General features: G+C 51.9%; 1 protein-coding gene across 1 annotated transcript in view; it reads left to right on the forward strand.

Moving 5' to 3' along the window:
• The first annotated feature begins 1,967 nt into the window (after positions 1–1,967).
• The window catches only part of LOC130205631 (trichohyalin-like), a 29,756-nt gene continuing 13,465 nt past the window's right edge, over positions 1,968–18,258 (forward strand). The window contains exons 1-6 of the mRNA XM_056433116.1: positions 1,968–2,095; positions 6,054–6,195; positions 7,464–7,890; positions 14,091–14,351; positions 14,437–14,654; positions 15,168–17,156. Coding sequence (XP_056289091.1) covers positions 6,062–6,195; positions 7,464–7,890; positions 14,091–14,351; positions 14,437–14,654; positions 15,168–17,156 — 3,029 coding nt within the window. The 5' untranslated portion in view covers positions 1,968–2,095; positions 6,054–6,061. The remainder of the gene's footprint in view (positions 2,096–6,053; positions 6,196–7,463; positions 7,891–14,090; positions 14,352–14,436; positions 14,655–15,167; positions 17,157–18,258) is intronic.

The raw sequence follows: 18,258 nt of genomic DNA on the forward strand, positions 1-18,258 counted from the left end.
TCCTCCAGGGTCCATCTGTACCGCGGCGCTGAGGAGAAACCGTCAGGGAAGAAGTGGGCCGGCTGCCACCTGCTGGGGAAGACCCAGCCCCGCCCCAAGAGAGGCGTGGCCTCCACCAAGACCCGCGGGCCGGAGGACCAGAACGCGGACACGCTCTCCGAGGAGTGGGCGGAGTCCTGGAGGTTCTCGGTCCGGCCCGGAGGTCTGAAGACGCCCGGCAAGTCGCTGACCGGCTGGGGAGAGTCCTGGAGGCTCCGCCTCCCTCGGTACCCGCCGGCCACCGGCCCAAAGGACCGGTAGACCGCCTCCGTCAGCCAGATGTTCTCCAGGTGTTCACCAGGTGTTCTCCAGGTGTTCTCCAGGTGTTCACCAGGTGTTCTCCAGATGTTCTCCAGGTGTTCACCAGGTGTTCTCCAGATGTTCTCCAGATGTTCTCCAGGTGTTCACCAGATGTTCTCCAGATGTTCTCCAGGTGTTCACCAGATGTTCTCCAGATGTTCTCCAGGTGTTCTCCAGATGTTCTCCAGCTGTTCTCCAGGTGTTCTCCAGGTGTTCACCAGGTGTTCTCCAGATGTTCTCCAGGTGTTCTCCAGGTGTTCACCAGATGTTCTCCAGATGTTCTCCAGGTGTTCACCAGGTGTTCTCCAGATGTTCTCCAGGTGTTCTCCAGATGTTCTCCAGGTGTTCTCCAGGTGTTCACCAGATGTTCTCCAGGTGTTCTCCAGATGTTCACCAGATGTTCTCCAGGTGTTCTCCAGATGTTCTCCAGGTGTTCTCCAGGTGTTCTCCAGATGTTCTCCAGATGTTCTCCAGGTGTTCACCAGGTGTTCTCCAGGTGTTCTCCAGGTGTTCACCAGGTGTTCTCCAGGTGTTCACCAGGTGTCCTCCAGATGTTCTCCAAATGTTCACTAGGTGTTCTCCAGATGTTCTCCAGGTGTTCACCAGGTGTTCTCCAGATGTTCTCCAGGTGTTCTCCAGGTGTTCACCAGATGTCCTCCAGGTGTTCACCAGGTGTTCACCAGGTGTTCACCAGAGGTTCTCCAGGTGTTCTCCAGATGTTCTCCAGGTGTTCACCAGATGTTCACCAGGTGTTCACCAGGTGTCCTCCAGATGTTCTCCAAATGTTCACTAGGTGTTCTCCAGATGTTCTCCAGGTGTTCACCAGGTGTTCTCCAGGTGTTCTCCAGATGTTCTCCAGGTGTTCTCCAGGTGTTCACCAGATGTCCTCCAGGTGTTCACCAGGTGTTCACCAGAGGTTCTCCAGGTGTTCTCCAGGTGTTCACCAGGTGTTCTCCAGATGTTCACCAGGTGTTCTCCAGGTGTTCACCAGGTGTTCTCCAGATGTTCTCCAGGTGTTCACCAGGTGTTCTCCAGATGTTCTCCAGGTGTTCTCCAGGTGTTCTCCAGATGTTCACCAGGTGTTCACCAGGTGTTCACCAGATGTTCACCAGGTGTTCTCCAGATGTTCTCCAGGTGTTCACCAGATGTTCTCCAGGTGTTCTCCAGGCTTCTGATTGGCTGATTGCCAGGGGGGGTTGTGTGGAGGCGGAGCTCCGGTGCCATGTGTCATGGTGAATGACTGTGTTGATGTTGTGCCGCCTGTGAATAACGATGGTTCCTCCTCATGGTCTCAGCTCGGGTTCACAACAGAAATAGAGCCGCCGCTCGGCATCGCTGCTCGGGTAAAAATAGACAAGAGGGAAGTCGCCTCACAGCAGAGACACAGGGAAGGTTCTGGAGAACACTTTCAACAGCTTACACTCAGGCTGAGGACAGAGACACACAGAGAGAGAGAGAGAGAGACACAGAGAGAGAGACAGAGAGACACACAGAGAGAGAGACAGAGAGAGAGACAGAGAGAGAGAGAGACAGAGAGACAGAGAGAGAGACAGAGAGAGACAGAGAGAGAGAGAGACACAGAGAGAGAGACAGAGAGACACACAGAGAGAGAGAGAGAGAGAGAGAGACAGACAGAGAGAGAGAGAGACAGAGAGACACAGAGAGAGAGACAGAGAGAGACAGAGAGAAAGAGACAGAGAGACACAGAGAGAGAGAGACACAGAGAGAGAGAGACAGACAGACAGAAAGACATCAGGTAAGTCAGGATCGGTTTTCTGATTTCTCTCTCTGAATGTGTTGAATATATATATATATATATATATATATATATTTATAGATATGATATATATAAATATATATATATTATATATATATATTTATAGATATATATATAAATATATATATATTTATATATATGATTTATATATATAAAATATTATATATCTATATATCTATATATGATATTTAGAATATATATTTATATATTATATATATAAATTAGGGCTGTCAATCGATTAAAAAAAATTTACTAATTAATCGCACATTTTGAAATTGCGATTAATTAATCGCGATTAAAAGGTTTTTTTTCTTCGAAAGACTAAATCTTCTAAATGAACGAGTAATCCCTCCAGACAGCGTGTATTTTAGACACTTGTTTAATTGTATTCTTTTTTAAAGACAAAACTTCACACAGAGCTGTGTTTTCAAAGAGGCTCCTACCTATAAAGTGTCAGTGAGGTATTTAATATTGTGAATGATAAATTGTTTCTTCAGTGAAACATTCAGATTAGTAAGAAAAGGTGTATTAGAGATTGGTCCTGTCATCTTTAACACTGAACAGCAGCAGAACCAGTGGCCTTGGTAAACTGACAAATATGTAATGTTAACCCTCTGGAGTCTGGGCTCATTTTCTCGATTTTACAAAAACATGTAAATTCACCTTTTAAAGTCTTTTGCATGTGACACATCCCAGTGTTTCCCCCACCATTCTATCAGGGTGAGGCCCCGCCCCCCTGTCATGTTCTCTATCGCGCCAGATTACAGCAGAAGTAATGTACGGTTATTTTCTTAAAGACGTCTTTGTTCTTTTATTGAACTAAACGTCTGTTGTTGGTCGTCTCTCCAGCAGCATGTCATTCTGTCTCGACGTGTCGGTCACTCTTCTCGGCTCTCCGTCTCGCGCGCCGCAGAGCTCCATGCCGGCGTGTGTGCGCGCGCATCGGGGCGGAGAAAAAAAAGAAAGTCCCCTTCACCTTCCGCCCCGCGTCACCGACACGTCGCCCTCTGCTCCTCAGTGAATATGGAGGAGCAGACGGGAGGAAGGAGGCGGACTGCCGCGGCTCGACACTCACAGGAGTGCAACAACTCCAACGCACACCGGAAGTCAACAAAGTTGCGTTAATTGCGTTAAAATATTTTAGTGCGTTAACGCGGCCAAATTAATCGCATAGATTAACGCGTTAACGCTGACAGCCCTAATAAATATATATATATATATTTATATATATGACATATTCAGATATATTTATAAATATATCATATATATATCATTTATATATATCATATCTATATATATATATATTATACATCATATCTATCATATATCCATAAATATATATATATATATCATACATCTTTAAATATATATATTTATCATTTATATATATTTATATGAATTATATATATATATATATATCATTTTTATAAATATATATATTATTTTGTTATTTATATGTTCATTTTAACAGAGTGGTGGTGTTGGGAGAAGACATTTTTAAATTTCAAAGGTTTGTTTGCAATCTTTGAGCTAAGCTAGCACTAGGCTAAACTTTGTGGAAGAACTGCTCTATCATGTGCAAGCTGAGGGTCATGTGACCGGGTCATGTGAAAAGTGAACTCACCCGACCTTTAGCTCCTATATTTATGAGACAATCATTTGGACCTTTGACTCCACATCGCTGCTTCCAACGGCTAGCGGCTCGAGGCTACGTTAGCTGCTAACACGACACGCCTCCACCTTCTTCCCGACCGTCGATAGTCCAGTTGCATTGTGGGTAATGAAGGCGCCAGGAAGAAGAATGTTTGGGATTAAAACTACATCTTTAGTTCTGTCATATAAAACTATTTAATGCTGAAATCCTAGCTTAGCATAAAGACTATGCTACGACTATTTAAGCTAAGCTAAACACAGAACACAGCCGGCTCCTAGAGGGACAGCCGGCTCCTAGAGGGTCAGCCGGCTCCTAGAGGGACAGCCGGCTCCTAGAGGGACAGCCGGCTCCTAGAGGGTCAGCCGGCTCCTAGAGGGTCAGCCGGCTCCTAGAGGGACAGCCGGCTCCTAGAGGGACAGCCGGCTCCTAGAGGGACAGCTGGCTCCTAGAGGGTCAGCCGGCTCCTAGAGGGACAGCTGGCTCCTAGAGGGACAGCCGGCTCCTAGAGGGTCAGCCGGCTCCTAGAGGGTCAGCCGGCTCCTAGAGGGACAGCCGGCTCCTAGAGGGACAGCCGGCTCCTAGAGGGTCAGCCGGCTCCTAGAGGGACAGCCAGCTCCTAGAGGGACAGCCGGCTCCTAGAGGGACAGCCGGCTCCTAGAGGGTCAGCCGGCTCCTAGAGGGTCAGCCGGCTCCTAGGGGGACAGCCGGCTCCTAGAGGGACAGCTGGCTCCTAGAGGGTCAGCCGGCTCCTAGAGGGACATGCCGGCTCCTAGAGGGACAGCCGGCTCCTAGAGGGACAGCCGGCTCCTAGGGGGACACGCCGGCTCCTAGAGGGACACGCCGGCTCCTAGAGGGACAGCCGGCTCCTAGAGGGACACGCCAGCTCCTAGAGGAACAGCCGGCTCCTAGAGGGTCAGCCGGCTCCTAGAGGGACAGCCGGCTCCTAGAGGGACACGCCGGCTCCTAGAGGGACAGCCGGCTCCTAGAGGGACAGCTGGCTCCTAGAGGGACATGCCGGCTCCTAGAGGGACAGCCGGCTCCTAGAGGGACAGCCGGCTCCTAGGGGGACACGCCGGCTCCTAGAGGGACACGCCGGCTCCTAGAGGGACAGCCGGCTCCTAGAGGGACACGCCAGCTCCTAGAGGAACAGCCGGCTCCTAGAGGGTCAGCCGGCTCCTAGAGGGACAGCCGGCTCCTAGAGGGACAGCCGGCTCCTAGAGGGACAGCCGGCTCCTAGAGGGTCAGCCGGCTCCTAGAGGGACAGCCGGCTCCTAAAGGGTCAGCCGGCTCCTAGAGGGACAGCCGGCTCCTAGAGGGTCAGCCGGCTCCTAGAGGGACAGCTGGCTCCTAGAGGGTCAGCCGGCTCCTAGGGGGACAGCCGGCTCCTAGAGGGACAGCCGGCTCCTAGAGGGTCAGCCGGCTCCTAGAGGGACATGCCGGCTCCTAGAGGGTCAGCCGGCTCCTAGGGGGACTGCCGGCTCCTAGGGGGTCAGCCGGCTCCTAGGGGATCAGCCGCTCCTAGGGGGTCAGCCGGCTCCTAGAGGGACAGCCAGCTCCTAGAGGGACACGCAGGCTCCTAGAGGATCAGCCGGCTCCTAGAGGGACAGCCGGCTCTTAGGGGATCAGCCGGCTCCTAGAGGGACTGCCGGCTCCTAGGGGGTCAGCTGGCTCCTAGGGGATCAGCCGCTCCTAGAGGGTCAGCCGGCTCCTAGAGGGTCAGCCGGCTCCTAGAGGGACAGCCGGCTCCTAGAGGGTCAGCCGGCTCCTAGAGGGACAGCCGGCTCCTAGAGGGTCAGCCGGCTCCTAGAGGGTCACGCCGGCTCCTAGAGGGACAGCCGGCTCCTAGAGGGACAGCCGGCTCCTAGAGTGCCGGCTCCTAGAGGGTCAGCCGGCTCCTAGAGGGACAGCCGGCTCCTAGAGGGACAGCCGGCTCCTAGAGGGTCAGCCGGCTCCTAGGGGGACAGCCGGCTCCTAGAGGGACAGCCAGCTCCTAGAAGGTCAGCCGGCTCCTAGAGGGACAGCCGGCTCCTAGAGGGTCAGTCGGCTCCTAGAGGGACAGCCGGCTCCTAGAGGGTCAGCCGGCTCCTAGGGGGACAGCCGGCTCCAAGAGGGACAGCCAGCTCCTAGAAGGTCAGCCGGCTCCTAGAAGGTCAGCCGGCTCCTAGAGGGACAGCCGGCTCCTAGAGGGTCAGTCGGCTCCTAGAGGGACAGCCGGCTCCTAAAGGGTCAGGCGGCTCCTAGAGGGTCAGGCGGCTCCTGATGCGCGTCCCTCGTGTCTCACAGGGAACGCCATGACGTCCAAAAAGGAGGAGAAGAGGTCGTTCGGCAACGGGCCCCTGAGGGACCAGTGGGAGCAGAAGGCCCAGGGCCTGGCGGAGCAGTGCCAGCAGGAGGCGGAGTGGAAGAAGAAGAGCTCCCTCAAAATGTGAGCGTCACTCTGACATGCTCCATATCTGACATGCTCCATATCTAGAATGCTCCATGTCTGACATGCTCCATATCTAGAATGCTCCATATCTGACATGCTCCATATTTGACATGCTCCATATATGACATGCTCCATATCTAGAATGCTCCATATCTGACATGCTCCATATCTGACATGCTCCATATCTGACATGCTCCATATCTAGAATGCTCCATATCTGACATGCTCCATATCTAGAATGCTCCATATCTGACATGCTCCATGTCTGACATGCTCCATATCTGACATGCTCCATATCTGACATGCTCCATATCTGACATGCTCCATATCTGACATGCTCCATGTCTGACATGCTCCATATCTGACATGCTCCATATCTGACATGCTCCATATCTAGAATGCTCCATATCTGACATGCTCCATATCTAGAATGCTCCATATCTGACATGCTCCATGTCTGACATGCTCCATATCTAGAATGCTCCATATCTGACATGCTCCATATCTGACATGCTCCATATCTAGAATGCTCCATGTCTGACATGCTCCATATCTGACATGCTCCATATCTAGAATGCTCCATGTCTGACATGCTCCATATCTGACCTGCTCCATATCTGACATGCTCCATATCTAGAATGCTCCATATCTGACATGCTCCATGTCTGACATGCTCCATGTCTGACATGCTCCATATCTGACATGCTCTATATCTAGAATGCTCCATGTCTGACATGCTCCATATCTATAATGCTCCATGTCTGACATGCTCCATATCTATAATGCTCCATGTCTGACATGCTCCATATCTGTAATGCTCCATGTCTGACATGCTCCATATCTAGAATGCTCCATGTCTGACATGCTCCATATCTGACATGCTCCATGTCTGACATGCTCCATATCTATAATGCTCCATATCTGACATGCTCCATATCTATAATGCTCCATATCTGACATGCTCCATATCTATAATGCTCCATATCTGACATGCTCCATGTCTGACATGCTCCATATCTATAATGCTCCATATCTGACATGCTCCATATCTGACATGCTCCATGTCTGACATGCTCCATATCTATAATGCTCCATGTCTGACATGCTCCATATCTATAATGCTCCATGTCTGACATGCTCCATATCTAGAATGCTCCATGTCTGACATGCTCCATATCTGACATGCTCCATATCTGACATGCTCCATATCTGGCTCATGTATCTTCATGAGTTGGTTTCATATGTTTCTGTGTTTTTGTGTGCAGATCGTTCTCAAAGTGGAATTACCACCACTCGCTGGTTTCCGGTGGAGACTTCCAGAAGCTCACCAGCGGTGCAGAGGAAGCGGAGAACAACAAACCGAAAATCCGGTTCAAAGTGGTGCCCCCGCCCCCCAAAGCCCGGCGGGAGGCCGTGGCTCCGCCTCCTCCCAAGAAAGCAGCTTCGCCCAAACTCAGCCGGCAGAAGCGGCGCGTGGAGGTGGACGTGTTCGGGCTGATCTGGAGGGACTCCTGGAGGAGCCTGAAGCCCCCGAAGTACCTCTACCTGAAGGCCCGGGAGGCCCGAGAGGCCAGAACCAAAGTCCAGGGCTTCACAACCATCGAGCTGAACAACAACCGGCAGAACAGACCGAAGGAGTCAGAACCCGGAGAGACGACTCCTGCTGAAGGATGGAGAGACTCCTGGAGACAGGTAGGAGGAGACAGGCAGGAGGAGACAGACAGGAGGAGACAGGCAGGAGGAGACAGGTAGGAGGAGTCAGGTAGGAGGAGACAGGCAGGAGGAGACAGGTAGGAGGAGACAGGCAGGAGGAGACAGGCAGGAGGAGACAGGCAGGAGGAGACAGGCAGGAGGAGACAGGTAGGAGGAGACAGGTAGGAGGAGACAGGTAGGAGGAGACAGGCAGGAGACAGGAGGAGACAGACAGGAGGAGACAGGCAGGAGGAGACAGGCAGGAGGAGACAGGTAGGAGGAGACAGACAGGAGGAGACAGGCAGGAGGAGACAGGCAGGAGGAGACAGGTAGGAGGAGACAGACAGGAGGAGACAGGTAGGAGGAGACAGGTAGGAGGAGACAGACAGGAGGAGACAGACAGGAGGAGACAGGTAGGAGGAGACAGGTAGAGAGGAGACAGACAGGAGGAGACAGGTAGGAGGAGACAGGTAGAGAGGAGACAGACAGGAGGAGACAGACAGGAGGAGACAGGTAGGAGGAGACAGACAGGAGGAGACAGGTAGGAGGAGACAGGCAGGAGGAGACAGGCAGAGAGGAGACATGCAGGAGGAGACAGGTAGGAGGAGACAGACAGGAGGAGACAGGTAGGAGGAGACAGACAGGAGGAGACAGGCAGGAGGAGACAGGTAGGAGGAGACAGGTAGGAGGAGACAGACAGGAGGAGACAGGCAGGAGGAGACATGCAGGAGGAGACAGGTAGGAGGAGACAGGTAGGAGGAGACAGACAGGAGGAGACAGGTAGGAGGAGACAGACAGGAGGAGACAGGAGGAGACAGGTAGGAGGAAACAGGTAGGAGGAGACAGACATGAGGAGACAGGTAGGAGGAGACAGACAGGAGGAGACAGGCAGGAGGAGACAGACAGGAGGAGACAGGCAGGAGGAGACATGCAGGAGGAGACAGGTAGGAGGAGACAGGTAGGAGGAGACAGGCAGGAGGAGACAGACAGGAGGAGACAGGTAGGAGGAAACAGGCAGGAGGAGACAGGTAGGAGGAGACAGGTAGGAGGAGACAGGTAGGAGGAAACAGGTAGGAGGAGACAGGCAGGAGGAGACAGGCAGAGAGGAGACAGGCAGGAGGAGACAGACAGGAGGAGACAGACAGGAGGAGACAGGCAGGAGGAGACAGGTAGGAGGAAACAGGTAGGAGGAGACAGGTAGGAGGAAACAGGTAGGAGGAGACAGGCAGAGAGGAGACAGGCAGGAGGAGACAGACAGGAGGAGACAGGTAGGAGGAGACAGGCAGGAGGAGACAGACAGGAGGAGACAGGTAGGAGGAGACAGGTAGGAGGAGACAGGCAGGAGGAGACAGACAGGAGGAGACAGGTAGGAGGAGACAGGCAGGAGGAGACAGACAGGAGGAGACAGGCAGGAGGAGACAGACAGGAGGAGACAGGCAGGAGGAGACAGGTAGGAGGAGACAGGCAGGAGGAGACAGACAGGAGGAGACATGCAGGAGGAGACAGGTAGGAGGAGACAGGCAGGAGGAGACAGGTAGGAGGAGACAGGCAGGAGGAGACAGGTAGGAGGAGACAGGCAGGAGGAGACAGACAGGAGGAGACAGACAGGAGGAGACAGACAGGAGGAGAGACAGACAGGAGGAGACAGGCAGGAGGAGACAGGCAGGAGGAGACAGGTAGGAGGAGACAGGTAGGAGGAGACAGGTAGGAGGAGACAGGCAGGAGGAGACAGGTAGGAGGAGACAGGCAGGAGGAGACAGACAGGAGGAGACAGACAGGAGGAGACAGACAGTAGGAGACAGACAGGAGGAGACAGGTAGGAGGAAACAGACAGGAGGAGACAGGCAGGAGGAGACAGGCAGGAGGAGACAGGTAGGAGGAGACAGGCAGGAGGAGACAGGTAGGAGGAGACAGGCAGGAGGAGACAGGTAGGAGGAGACAGGTAGGAGGAGACAGACAGGAGGAGACAGGTAGGAGGAGACAGGAGGAGACAGACAGGAGGAGACAGGCAGGAGGAGACATGCAGGAGGAGACAGACAGGAGGAGACAGGCAGGAGGAGACAGGTAGGAGGAGACAGGAGGAGACAGACAGGAGGAGACAGGCAGGAGGAGACAGGTAGGAGGAGACAGGTAGGAGGAGACAGACAGGAGGAGACAGGCAGGAGGAGACAGGCAGGAGGAGACAGGTAGGAGGAGACATGCAGGAGGAGACAGGTAGGAGGAGACATGCAGGAGGAGACAGACAGGAGGAGACAGGTAGGAGGAGACAGGTAGGAGGAGACAGGTAGGAGGAGACAGGCAGGAGGAGACATGCAGGAGGAGACAGGCAGGAGGAGACAGGTAGGAGGAGACAGGTAGGAGGAGACAGGCAGGAGGAGACATGCAGGAGGAGACAGGCAGGAGGAGACAGGCAGGAGGAGACAGGTAGGAGGAGACAGGCAGGAGGAGACAGGCAGGAGGAGACAGGCAGGAGGAGACATGCAGGAGGAGACAGGCAGGAGGAGACAGGTGAAGAGGAGAGGAGACAGGCAGGAGACATGCAGGAGGAGACAGGTCCAGGTGAAGAGGACTTGTTGTTCATGGTCCAGGTGAAGAGGATGTTGTTCATGGTCCAGGTGAAGAGGATCCTCTGTTGTTCATGGTCCAGGTGAAGAGGAGGTTCATGGTCCAGGTGAAGAGGATCCTCTTGTTGTTCATGGTCCAGGTGAAGAGGATCCTCTTGTTGTTCATGGTCCAGGTGAAGAGGGTCCTCTCTTGTTGTTCATGGTCCAGGTGAAGAGATCCTCTTGTTGTTCATGGTCCAGGTGAAGAGGATCCTCTGTTGTTCATGGTCCAGGTGAAGAGGATCTCTCTTGTTGTTCATGGTCCAGGTGAAGAGGTCCTCTCTTGTTGTTCATGGTCCAGGTGAAGAGATCCTCTGTTGTTCATGGTCCAGGTGAAGAGGATCCTCTTGTTGTTCATGGTCCAGGTGAAGAGGATCCTCTCTTGTTGTTCATGGTCCAGGTGAAGAGGATCCTCTCTTGTTGTTCATGGTCCAGGTGAAGAGGATCCTCTCTTGTTGTTCATGGTCCAGGTGAAGAGGATCCTCTCTTGTTGTTCATGGTCCAGGTGAAGAGGGTCCTCTCTTGTTGTTCATGGTCCAGGTGAAGAGGATCCTCTCTTGTTGTTCATGGTCCAGGTGAAGAGGGTCCTCTCTTGTTGTTCATGGTCCAGGTGAAGAGGATCCTCTCTTGTTGTTCATGGTCCAGGTGAAGAGGATCCTCTTGTTGTTCATGGTCCAGGTGAAGAGGATCCTCTCTTGTTGTTCATGGTCCAGGTGAAGAGGATCCTCTTGTTGTTCATGGTCCAGGTGAAGAGGATCCTCTTGTTGTTCGTGGTCCAGGTGAAGAGGGTCCTCTTGTTGTTCATGGTCCAGGTGAAGAGGATCCTCTTGTTGTTCATGGTCCAGGTGAAGAGGATCCTCTTGTTGTTCATGGTCCAGGTGAAGAGGATCCTCTCTTGTTGTTCATGGTCCAGGTGAAGAGGATCCTCTCTTGTTGTTCATGGTCCAGGTGAAGAGGATCCTCTTGTTGTTCATGGTCCAGGTGAAGAGGTCCTCTTGTTGTTCATGGTCCAGGTGAAGAGGATCCTCTTGTTGTTCATGGTCCAGGTGAAGAGGATCCTCTCTTGTTGTTCATGGTCCAGGTGAAGAGGTCCTCTTGTTGTTCATGGTCCAGGTGAAGAGGATCCTCTCTTGTTGTTCATGGTCCAGGTGAAGAGGATCCTCTCTTGTTGTTCATGGTCCAGGTGAAGAGGGTCCTCTCTTGTTGTTCGTGGTCCAGGTGAAGAGGATCCTCTCTTGTTGTTCATGGTCCAGGTGAAGAGGATCCTCTCTTGTTGTTCGTAGTCCAGGTGAAGAGGGTCCTCTCTTGTTGTTCATGGTCCAGGTGAAGAGGATCCTCTCTTGTTGTTCGTGGTCCAGGTGAAGAGGGTCCTCTTGTTGTTCATGGTCCAGGTGAAGAGGATCCTCTCTTGTTGTTCATGGTCCAGGTGAAGAGGTCCTCTCTTGTTGTTCATGGTCCAGGTGAAGAGGATCCTCTTGTTGTTCATGGTCCAGGTGAAGAGGGTCCTCTCTTGTTGTTCATGGTCCAGGTGAAGAGGATCCTCTCTTGTTGTTCATGGTCCAGGTGAAGAGGATCCTCTCTTGTTGTTCATGGTCCAGGTGAAGAGGATCCTCTCTTGTTGTTCATGGTCCAGGTGAAGAGGATCCTCTCTTGTTGTTCATGGTCCAGGTGAAGAGGATCCTCTTGTTGTTCATGGTCCAGGTGAAGAGGATCCTCTCTTGTTGTTCATGGTCCAGGTGAAGAGGATCCTCTCTTGTTGTTCGTAGTCCAGGTGAAGAGGGTCCTCTCTTGTTGTTCATGGTCCAGGTGAAGAGGATCCTCTCTTGTTGTTCATGGTCCAGGTGAAGAGGATCCTCTCTTGTTGTTCGTGGTCCAGGTGAAGAGGGTCCTCTCTTGTTGTTCATGGTCCAGGTGAAGAGGGTCCTCTCTTGTTGTTCATGGTCCAGGTGAAGAGGATCCTCTTGTTGTTCATGGTCCAGGTGAAGAGGATCCTCTCTTGTTGTTCATGGTCCAGGTGAAGAGGGTCCTCTTGTTGTTCATGGTCCAGGTGAAGAGGGTCCTCTTGTTGTTCATGGTCCAGGTGAAGAGGATCCTCTTGTTGTTCATGGTCCAGGTGAAGAGGGTCCTCTCTTGTTGTTCATGGTCCAGGTGAAGAGGATCCTCTCTTGTTGTTCATGGTCCAGGTGAAGAGGATCCTCTTGTTGTTCATGGTCCAGGTGAAGAGGATCCTCTCTTGTTGTTCATGGTCCAGGTGAAGACGGTCCTCTCTTGTTGGTCATGGTCCAGGTGAGGGGGATCCTCTTGTTGTTCATGGTCCAGGTGAAGAGGGTCCTCTTGTTGTTCATGGTCCAGGTGAAGAGGGTCCTCTCTTGTTGTTCGTGGTCCAGGTGAAGAGGATCCTCTCTTGTTGTTCATGGTCCAGGTGAAGAGGGTCCTCTCTTGTTGTTCGTGGTCCAGGTGAAGAGGGTCCTCTCTTGTTGTTCATGGTCCAGGTGAAGAGGATCCTCTCTTGTTGTTCATGGTCCAGGTGAAGAGGGTCCTCTCTTGTTGTTCATGGTCCAGGTGAAGAGGATCCTCTCTTGTTGTTCATGGTCCAGGTGAAGAGGGTCCTCTCTTGTTGTTCGTGGTCCAGGTGAAGAGGATCCTCTCTTGTTGTTCATGGTCCAGGTGAAGAGGATCCTCTCTTGTTGTTCGTGGTCCAGGTGAAGAGGGTCCTCTCTTGTTGTTCATGGTCCAGGTGAAGAGGATCCTCTTGTTGTTCATGGTCCAGGTGAAGAGGGTCCTCTTGTTGTTCATGGTCCAGGTGAAGAGGATCCTCTTGTTGTTCATGGTCCAGGTGAAGAGGTCCTCTTGTTGTTCGTGGTCCAGGTGAAGAGGATCCTCTCTTGTTGTTCATGGTCCAGGTGAAGAGGGTCCTCTCTTGTTGTTCATGGTCCAGGTGAAGAGGGTCCTCTTGTTGTTCATGGTCCAGGTGAAGAGGGTCCTCTCTTGTTGTTCATGGTCCAGGTGAAGAGGATCCTCTCTTGTTGTTCATGGTCCAGGTGAAGAGGGTCCTCTCTTGTTGTTCGTGGTCCAGGTGAAGAGGATCCTCTCTTGTTGTTCGTGGTCCAGGTGAAGAGGATCCTCTCTTGTTGTTCGTGGTCCAGGTGAAGAGGGTCCTCTCTTGTTGTTCATGGTCCAGGTGAAGAGGGTCCTCTCTTGTTGTTCGTGGTCCAGGTGAAGAGGATCCTCTTGTTGTTCGTGGTCCAGGTGAAGAGGATCCTCTCTTGTTGTTCATGGTCCAGGTGAAGAGGGTCCTCTCTTGTTGTTCATGGTCCAGGTGAAGAGGATCCTCTCTTGTTGTTCGTGGTCCAGGTGAAGAGGGTCCTCTCTTGTTGTTCATGGTCCAGGTGAAGAGGATCCTCTCTTGTTGTTCGTGGTCCAGGTGAAGAGGATCCTCTTGTTGTTCATGGTCCAGGTGAAGAGGATCCTCTCTTGTTGTTCATGGTCCAGGTGAAGAGGATCCTCTCTTGTTGTTCATGGTCCAGGTGAAGAGGGTCCTCTCTTGTTGTTCGTGGTCCAGGTGAAGAGGATCCTCTCTTGTTGTTCGTGGTCCAGGTGAAGAGTCCTCCTCAGCCGGAGCCCTCGGAGGAGGCCCCTCTCCAGAGGGAGGTGCTGTCCCAGAGGGAGGTGCTGTCCCAGAGGGAGGTGCTGTGCAGAGCGAGCATCCAGGTGTTCTCCCTGCCTGTGTGGGCCGGCACCTGGAAGTTCATGAACTTTGCCTACAGGCAGCAGAAGAAGGACTGGGACCGCTTGTGGCCCGAGTGCCTCCACCTGCCCCGGAGCAAGGTGGAGCCGCTGGAGCACCTGGAGGAGCAGGTGAGGCTCCGGGTCCCTGACGCTCCTCCACCTGGGCTGGAGACCCGTGTAACTCGTGTGTGTGTGTGCTGTGGCCGTCCAATAGGAGGAGCCCCTGGACTGGGAGGACTCGTGGAGAACTTTGGGTGCTGAGGTCGAACAAGAAGACGCCGAAGCTCCGACCTCTGACCCCCCAGTGAGGATGAACGACGTGAGGATGCCCGGCTGGAGCGACGCCTGGCTGCTCTCTGCCGCCCCCCTGAGGGAGGAGGAGGAACGGCTCAGGAACTGGAGCTCCTGCTGGGCGCTGAGGCCGCAGAGCAGGTGGGTCGCGTGGAGGTCGCGTGGAGGTCGCCGTGAAGGTCGCGTGTTCTTCACCCACTCAAACTAGAAGGCCTCTGTGAAACTCAAGTAACCTAAACAGGAAGTGAACCATCCGACATGATTGTGTTTCCTGTGTACACAGACTTTTATTTTGAAAGGACACAGAGTCTGAACTGACGCCAGAGGGACACTCAGAGTTTATCATCATCATTATTATTTCAGTGACCGAGCTGCAGGTGGAGGGAGAACCTGTGGGGACGGAGCCACGGTGCTGGTGTCCCTCTAGTGGTGGAGTCTGTATCTGCAGCAGAAAACACGTTTTCTTTTACTTAAGTAAAATAAAACAAGTTTAGTCCTGCGTTGCTGATGTGACTTTAGACTTTAGTGTTATGCAATAAATGTCCTGGAAGTGTCCAGCATTGAGGGAATGTGTCACTTATGTTATTTAGACTCTAGAGAACAGCTCCTTCATGGTTCTTGATTCCTCGAGTTAAGCTCCGCCTCTTTCCTCAGGTGGTGCCGTCCGTCGCTGCTTTCTCATCTTCGTCACAGCGCCTCCATGACGAAGAAACGTGGAGACCTGCACCTCCTCCTCACCTCTCAGCTGGAGATCACACACAGCCCAGAGTGGAAGGAGGCCTGGAGGAGTCCCAAAGGAGGGAGGAGACCAGAGGAGGAGGAGAGGAGGAGGGAGGAGGAGGGGGAGGAGGAAGAGGAGGAGGAAGATGTTTGCAAAAATGAGGAGGACAAAGAAGAAGACGAGGAAGAGAATGATGTCGAAGTACAGGTGAAGGAGGATAAAGAAATTAACATGGGGGAGGAGGAAGAGGAGGAAGAGGAGGAGGAGGAAGAGGAGGAGGATGAAGATGTTTGCAAAAATGTGAAAGACAAAGAAGAAAGGGATGTAGCAGTACAGGTGAAGGAGGATAAAGATATCAACAAGAAGGATGAAGAGGTAAAGGAGGAGGACGAGGAAGAAGAGGAGGAAGAGGAGGATGAAGTTGACAACAAGCAGAACGAAGAGGATAAAGTTCATAAGGAGGACAACGACGAGGAAAGGGAGGAAGATGAAGAGGAGGAGCACAAAGAAGAAGACAAGGAAGAGAGGGATGTGGCAGTACAGGTGAAGGAGGATAACGAAATCAACAAGGATGAGGAGGAAGAGGAGGAAGAGGAGGAAGAGGAAGTCAACAAGCAGAACAAAGAGGATAAAGTACACAAGGAGGAGGACAAAGATGTGGTCAACGACGAGAAATGTGAGGAAGATGAGGAAAAGGAGGAGGACAAAGTAGAAGACAACCATATAAAGGAGGAGGAGGAGGAGGAGGAGCCAGAAGTAAAGGAGAAGAACAACACCAATCAAATGCAAAAGGTGGAAGCAGATGATGACGAGGATGAAGAACAGGAGGAGGAAAGAGACCAACAAGTAAAGAAGGATGACAACAACATAAAACAACATGATGAGGAGGGTGGAGATGAAGAGGAGGAGGAGGAGGAAGAGGAGGACAAAGAACAGGAACGAGATAAGGAGGACGAGGAAGAAGAGACAGATATAAAAGACAAAAGAAAAATGGATGAAGTAGATAAAAGGGAGGAGGAAAAAGATGAAGAGGAGGAAGAGGAGGAGGAGGAAAAAGACAAGGTGAATGAAGAGGAAGAGTTAGACAAAGTTGAAGTGAAAGAAAAGGAGGATGAGAAGGAGGACGAGAAGGAGGAAGACGTTGTCACAGTGGTGAAAAAGGAAGATGAGGAAGAGGAGAATAGTGTAGATGAAAAGGAGGAAGATGATAAAGAGGTCAAGGAGGAGGAGGATGAAGATGAGGAGGAGGAGGAGGATGAAGCAGACAAAGATAAGAAAGACAATAAAGAGCTGGATGAGGATGAGGAGGACGAAGAAGAAGACACTAAGGAGGAAGAAGTAGCCGTGAAGGTGAAGATTACTGGAGAGGAAGAGGATGGTGTAGATACAGGGGAGGAGGAAGAGGAGGATGCAGACAAAGACCAGGGGAAAGAAGTGCACATTAAAGAAGTAGATGAGGATGAAAGAGAAGACGAGGAGGAAGATGATGAAGATATAGACAAGGAGGAAGAGGAGGAGGATGAAGACGAGGAGGAGGAGATGGATAAAGAGGACGCTAAAGCAGAGGACACGTCGTTTAAGAAAGAGGAGGAGGAGGAAGAGGAGCAGCGAGACAAAGTGAGGAGGCGCGTCCGACCCCACGTCCCGCTCCACCTGCAGTTCACAAAGCTGAACTCCTCCTTCTCCTCCTGGAAGGAGTCCTGGATGGTGGCGGTGGCCCACAGGGGAGGAGAAGACGACCACGAAGAGGAGGAAGAGGAGCAGGAGGAGGGGGGGGAGGAGTGGAAGGCGTGGAGGGAGTCGTGGAGGATCTGCCGCTGGAGGAAGCCCGACGAAGACGAGGTGGTGTGCTTCTCCACCGAGCACCGCAGCCAGAGATGCACCAGGATGAAGATGGAGGGAGACGAGAGGATGAGGAGGGAGTGGAGCCTCAGCTGGAGGATGGCCACGGCGGAGGAGGAAGAGGAGGAGGAGGAGGAGGAGGAGGAGGAGGAGGAGGAGGAGGAGAGCTGAACTGAACTGAACTGGAGTGGCTGGAGCCTCGGGGTCTGACAAGGGAAGCGCCTTCTACGTGCATTCTCTCCACCGGCCACCAGAGGGCGGTGGAGAGCAGCCCTGTTGGGAGAGGAATGACTCCTCATCCATCTGAACGTCACCACAGCGTGACGTGGTGTGGGCGGAGTCAACGGTCACTTCGGCTTGTGGGGAATTATTTACTTTAATTGACTCAATGTACGAAATGTTTGTCGTACACAACGAGGATCCTGTGTTCCACTTCCGGTGTTCCACGTGAGGATGATGATTCTTATTGGTCGTGAGGAACGTGTTTTATACTTGGACCGTGTTTCATCTGTCACGCCTCGAAGCCCCAAGGCTTTGAACTCTGGACTCAGTTTCAGTCACAAACAGGAAGTGGGTTTGTTTTGTTTTGGGGTAAATAGTTCAGAGACTTTTGGGTCTTGTTGTCTTGAACTTTTGGAACTTTCCTCCATTGTTAGAAGATGAATGAAGCTGAATGAAGATGAATGAAGATGAATGAAGCTGAATGAAGATGAATGAAGATGAATGAAGCTGAATGAAGATGAACGAAGATGAATGAAGATGAATGAAGATGAATGAAGATGAACGAAGATGAATGAAGATGAATGAAGATGAATGAAGATGAACGAAGATGAACGAAGCTGAATGAAGATGAATGAAGATGAATGTAGATGAATGAAGATGAACGAAGATGAATGAAGATGAATGAAGATGAATGTAGATGAATGAAGATGAATGAAGATGAACGAAGATGAACGAAGATGAATGAAGATGAAGGAAGCTGAATGAAGATGAATGAAGATGAACGAAGATGAACGAAGATGAATGAAGATGAACGAAGATGAATGAAGATGAACGAAGATGAATGAAGATGAACGAAGATGAATGAAGATGAATGAAGATGAATGAAGATGAATGAAGATGAACGAAGATGAACGAAGATGAACGAAGATGAACGAAGATGAACGAAGATGAATGAAGCTG

The sequence above is a fragment of the Pseudoliparis swirei genome, chromosome 15, assembly GCF_029220125.1.
Source record: "Pseudoliparis swirei isolate HS2019 ecotype Mariana Trench chromosome 15, NWPU_hadal_v1, whole genome shotgun sequence".
NCBI classification, from domain to species: Eukaryota; Metazoa; Chordata; class Actinopteri; order Perciformes; family Liparidae; genus Pseudoliparis; species Pseudoliparis swirei.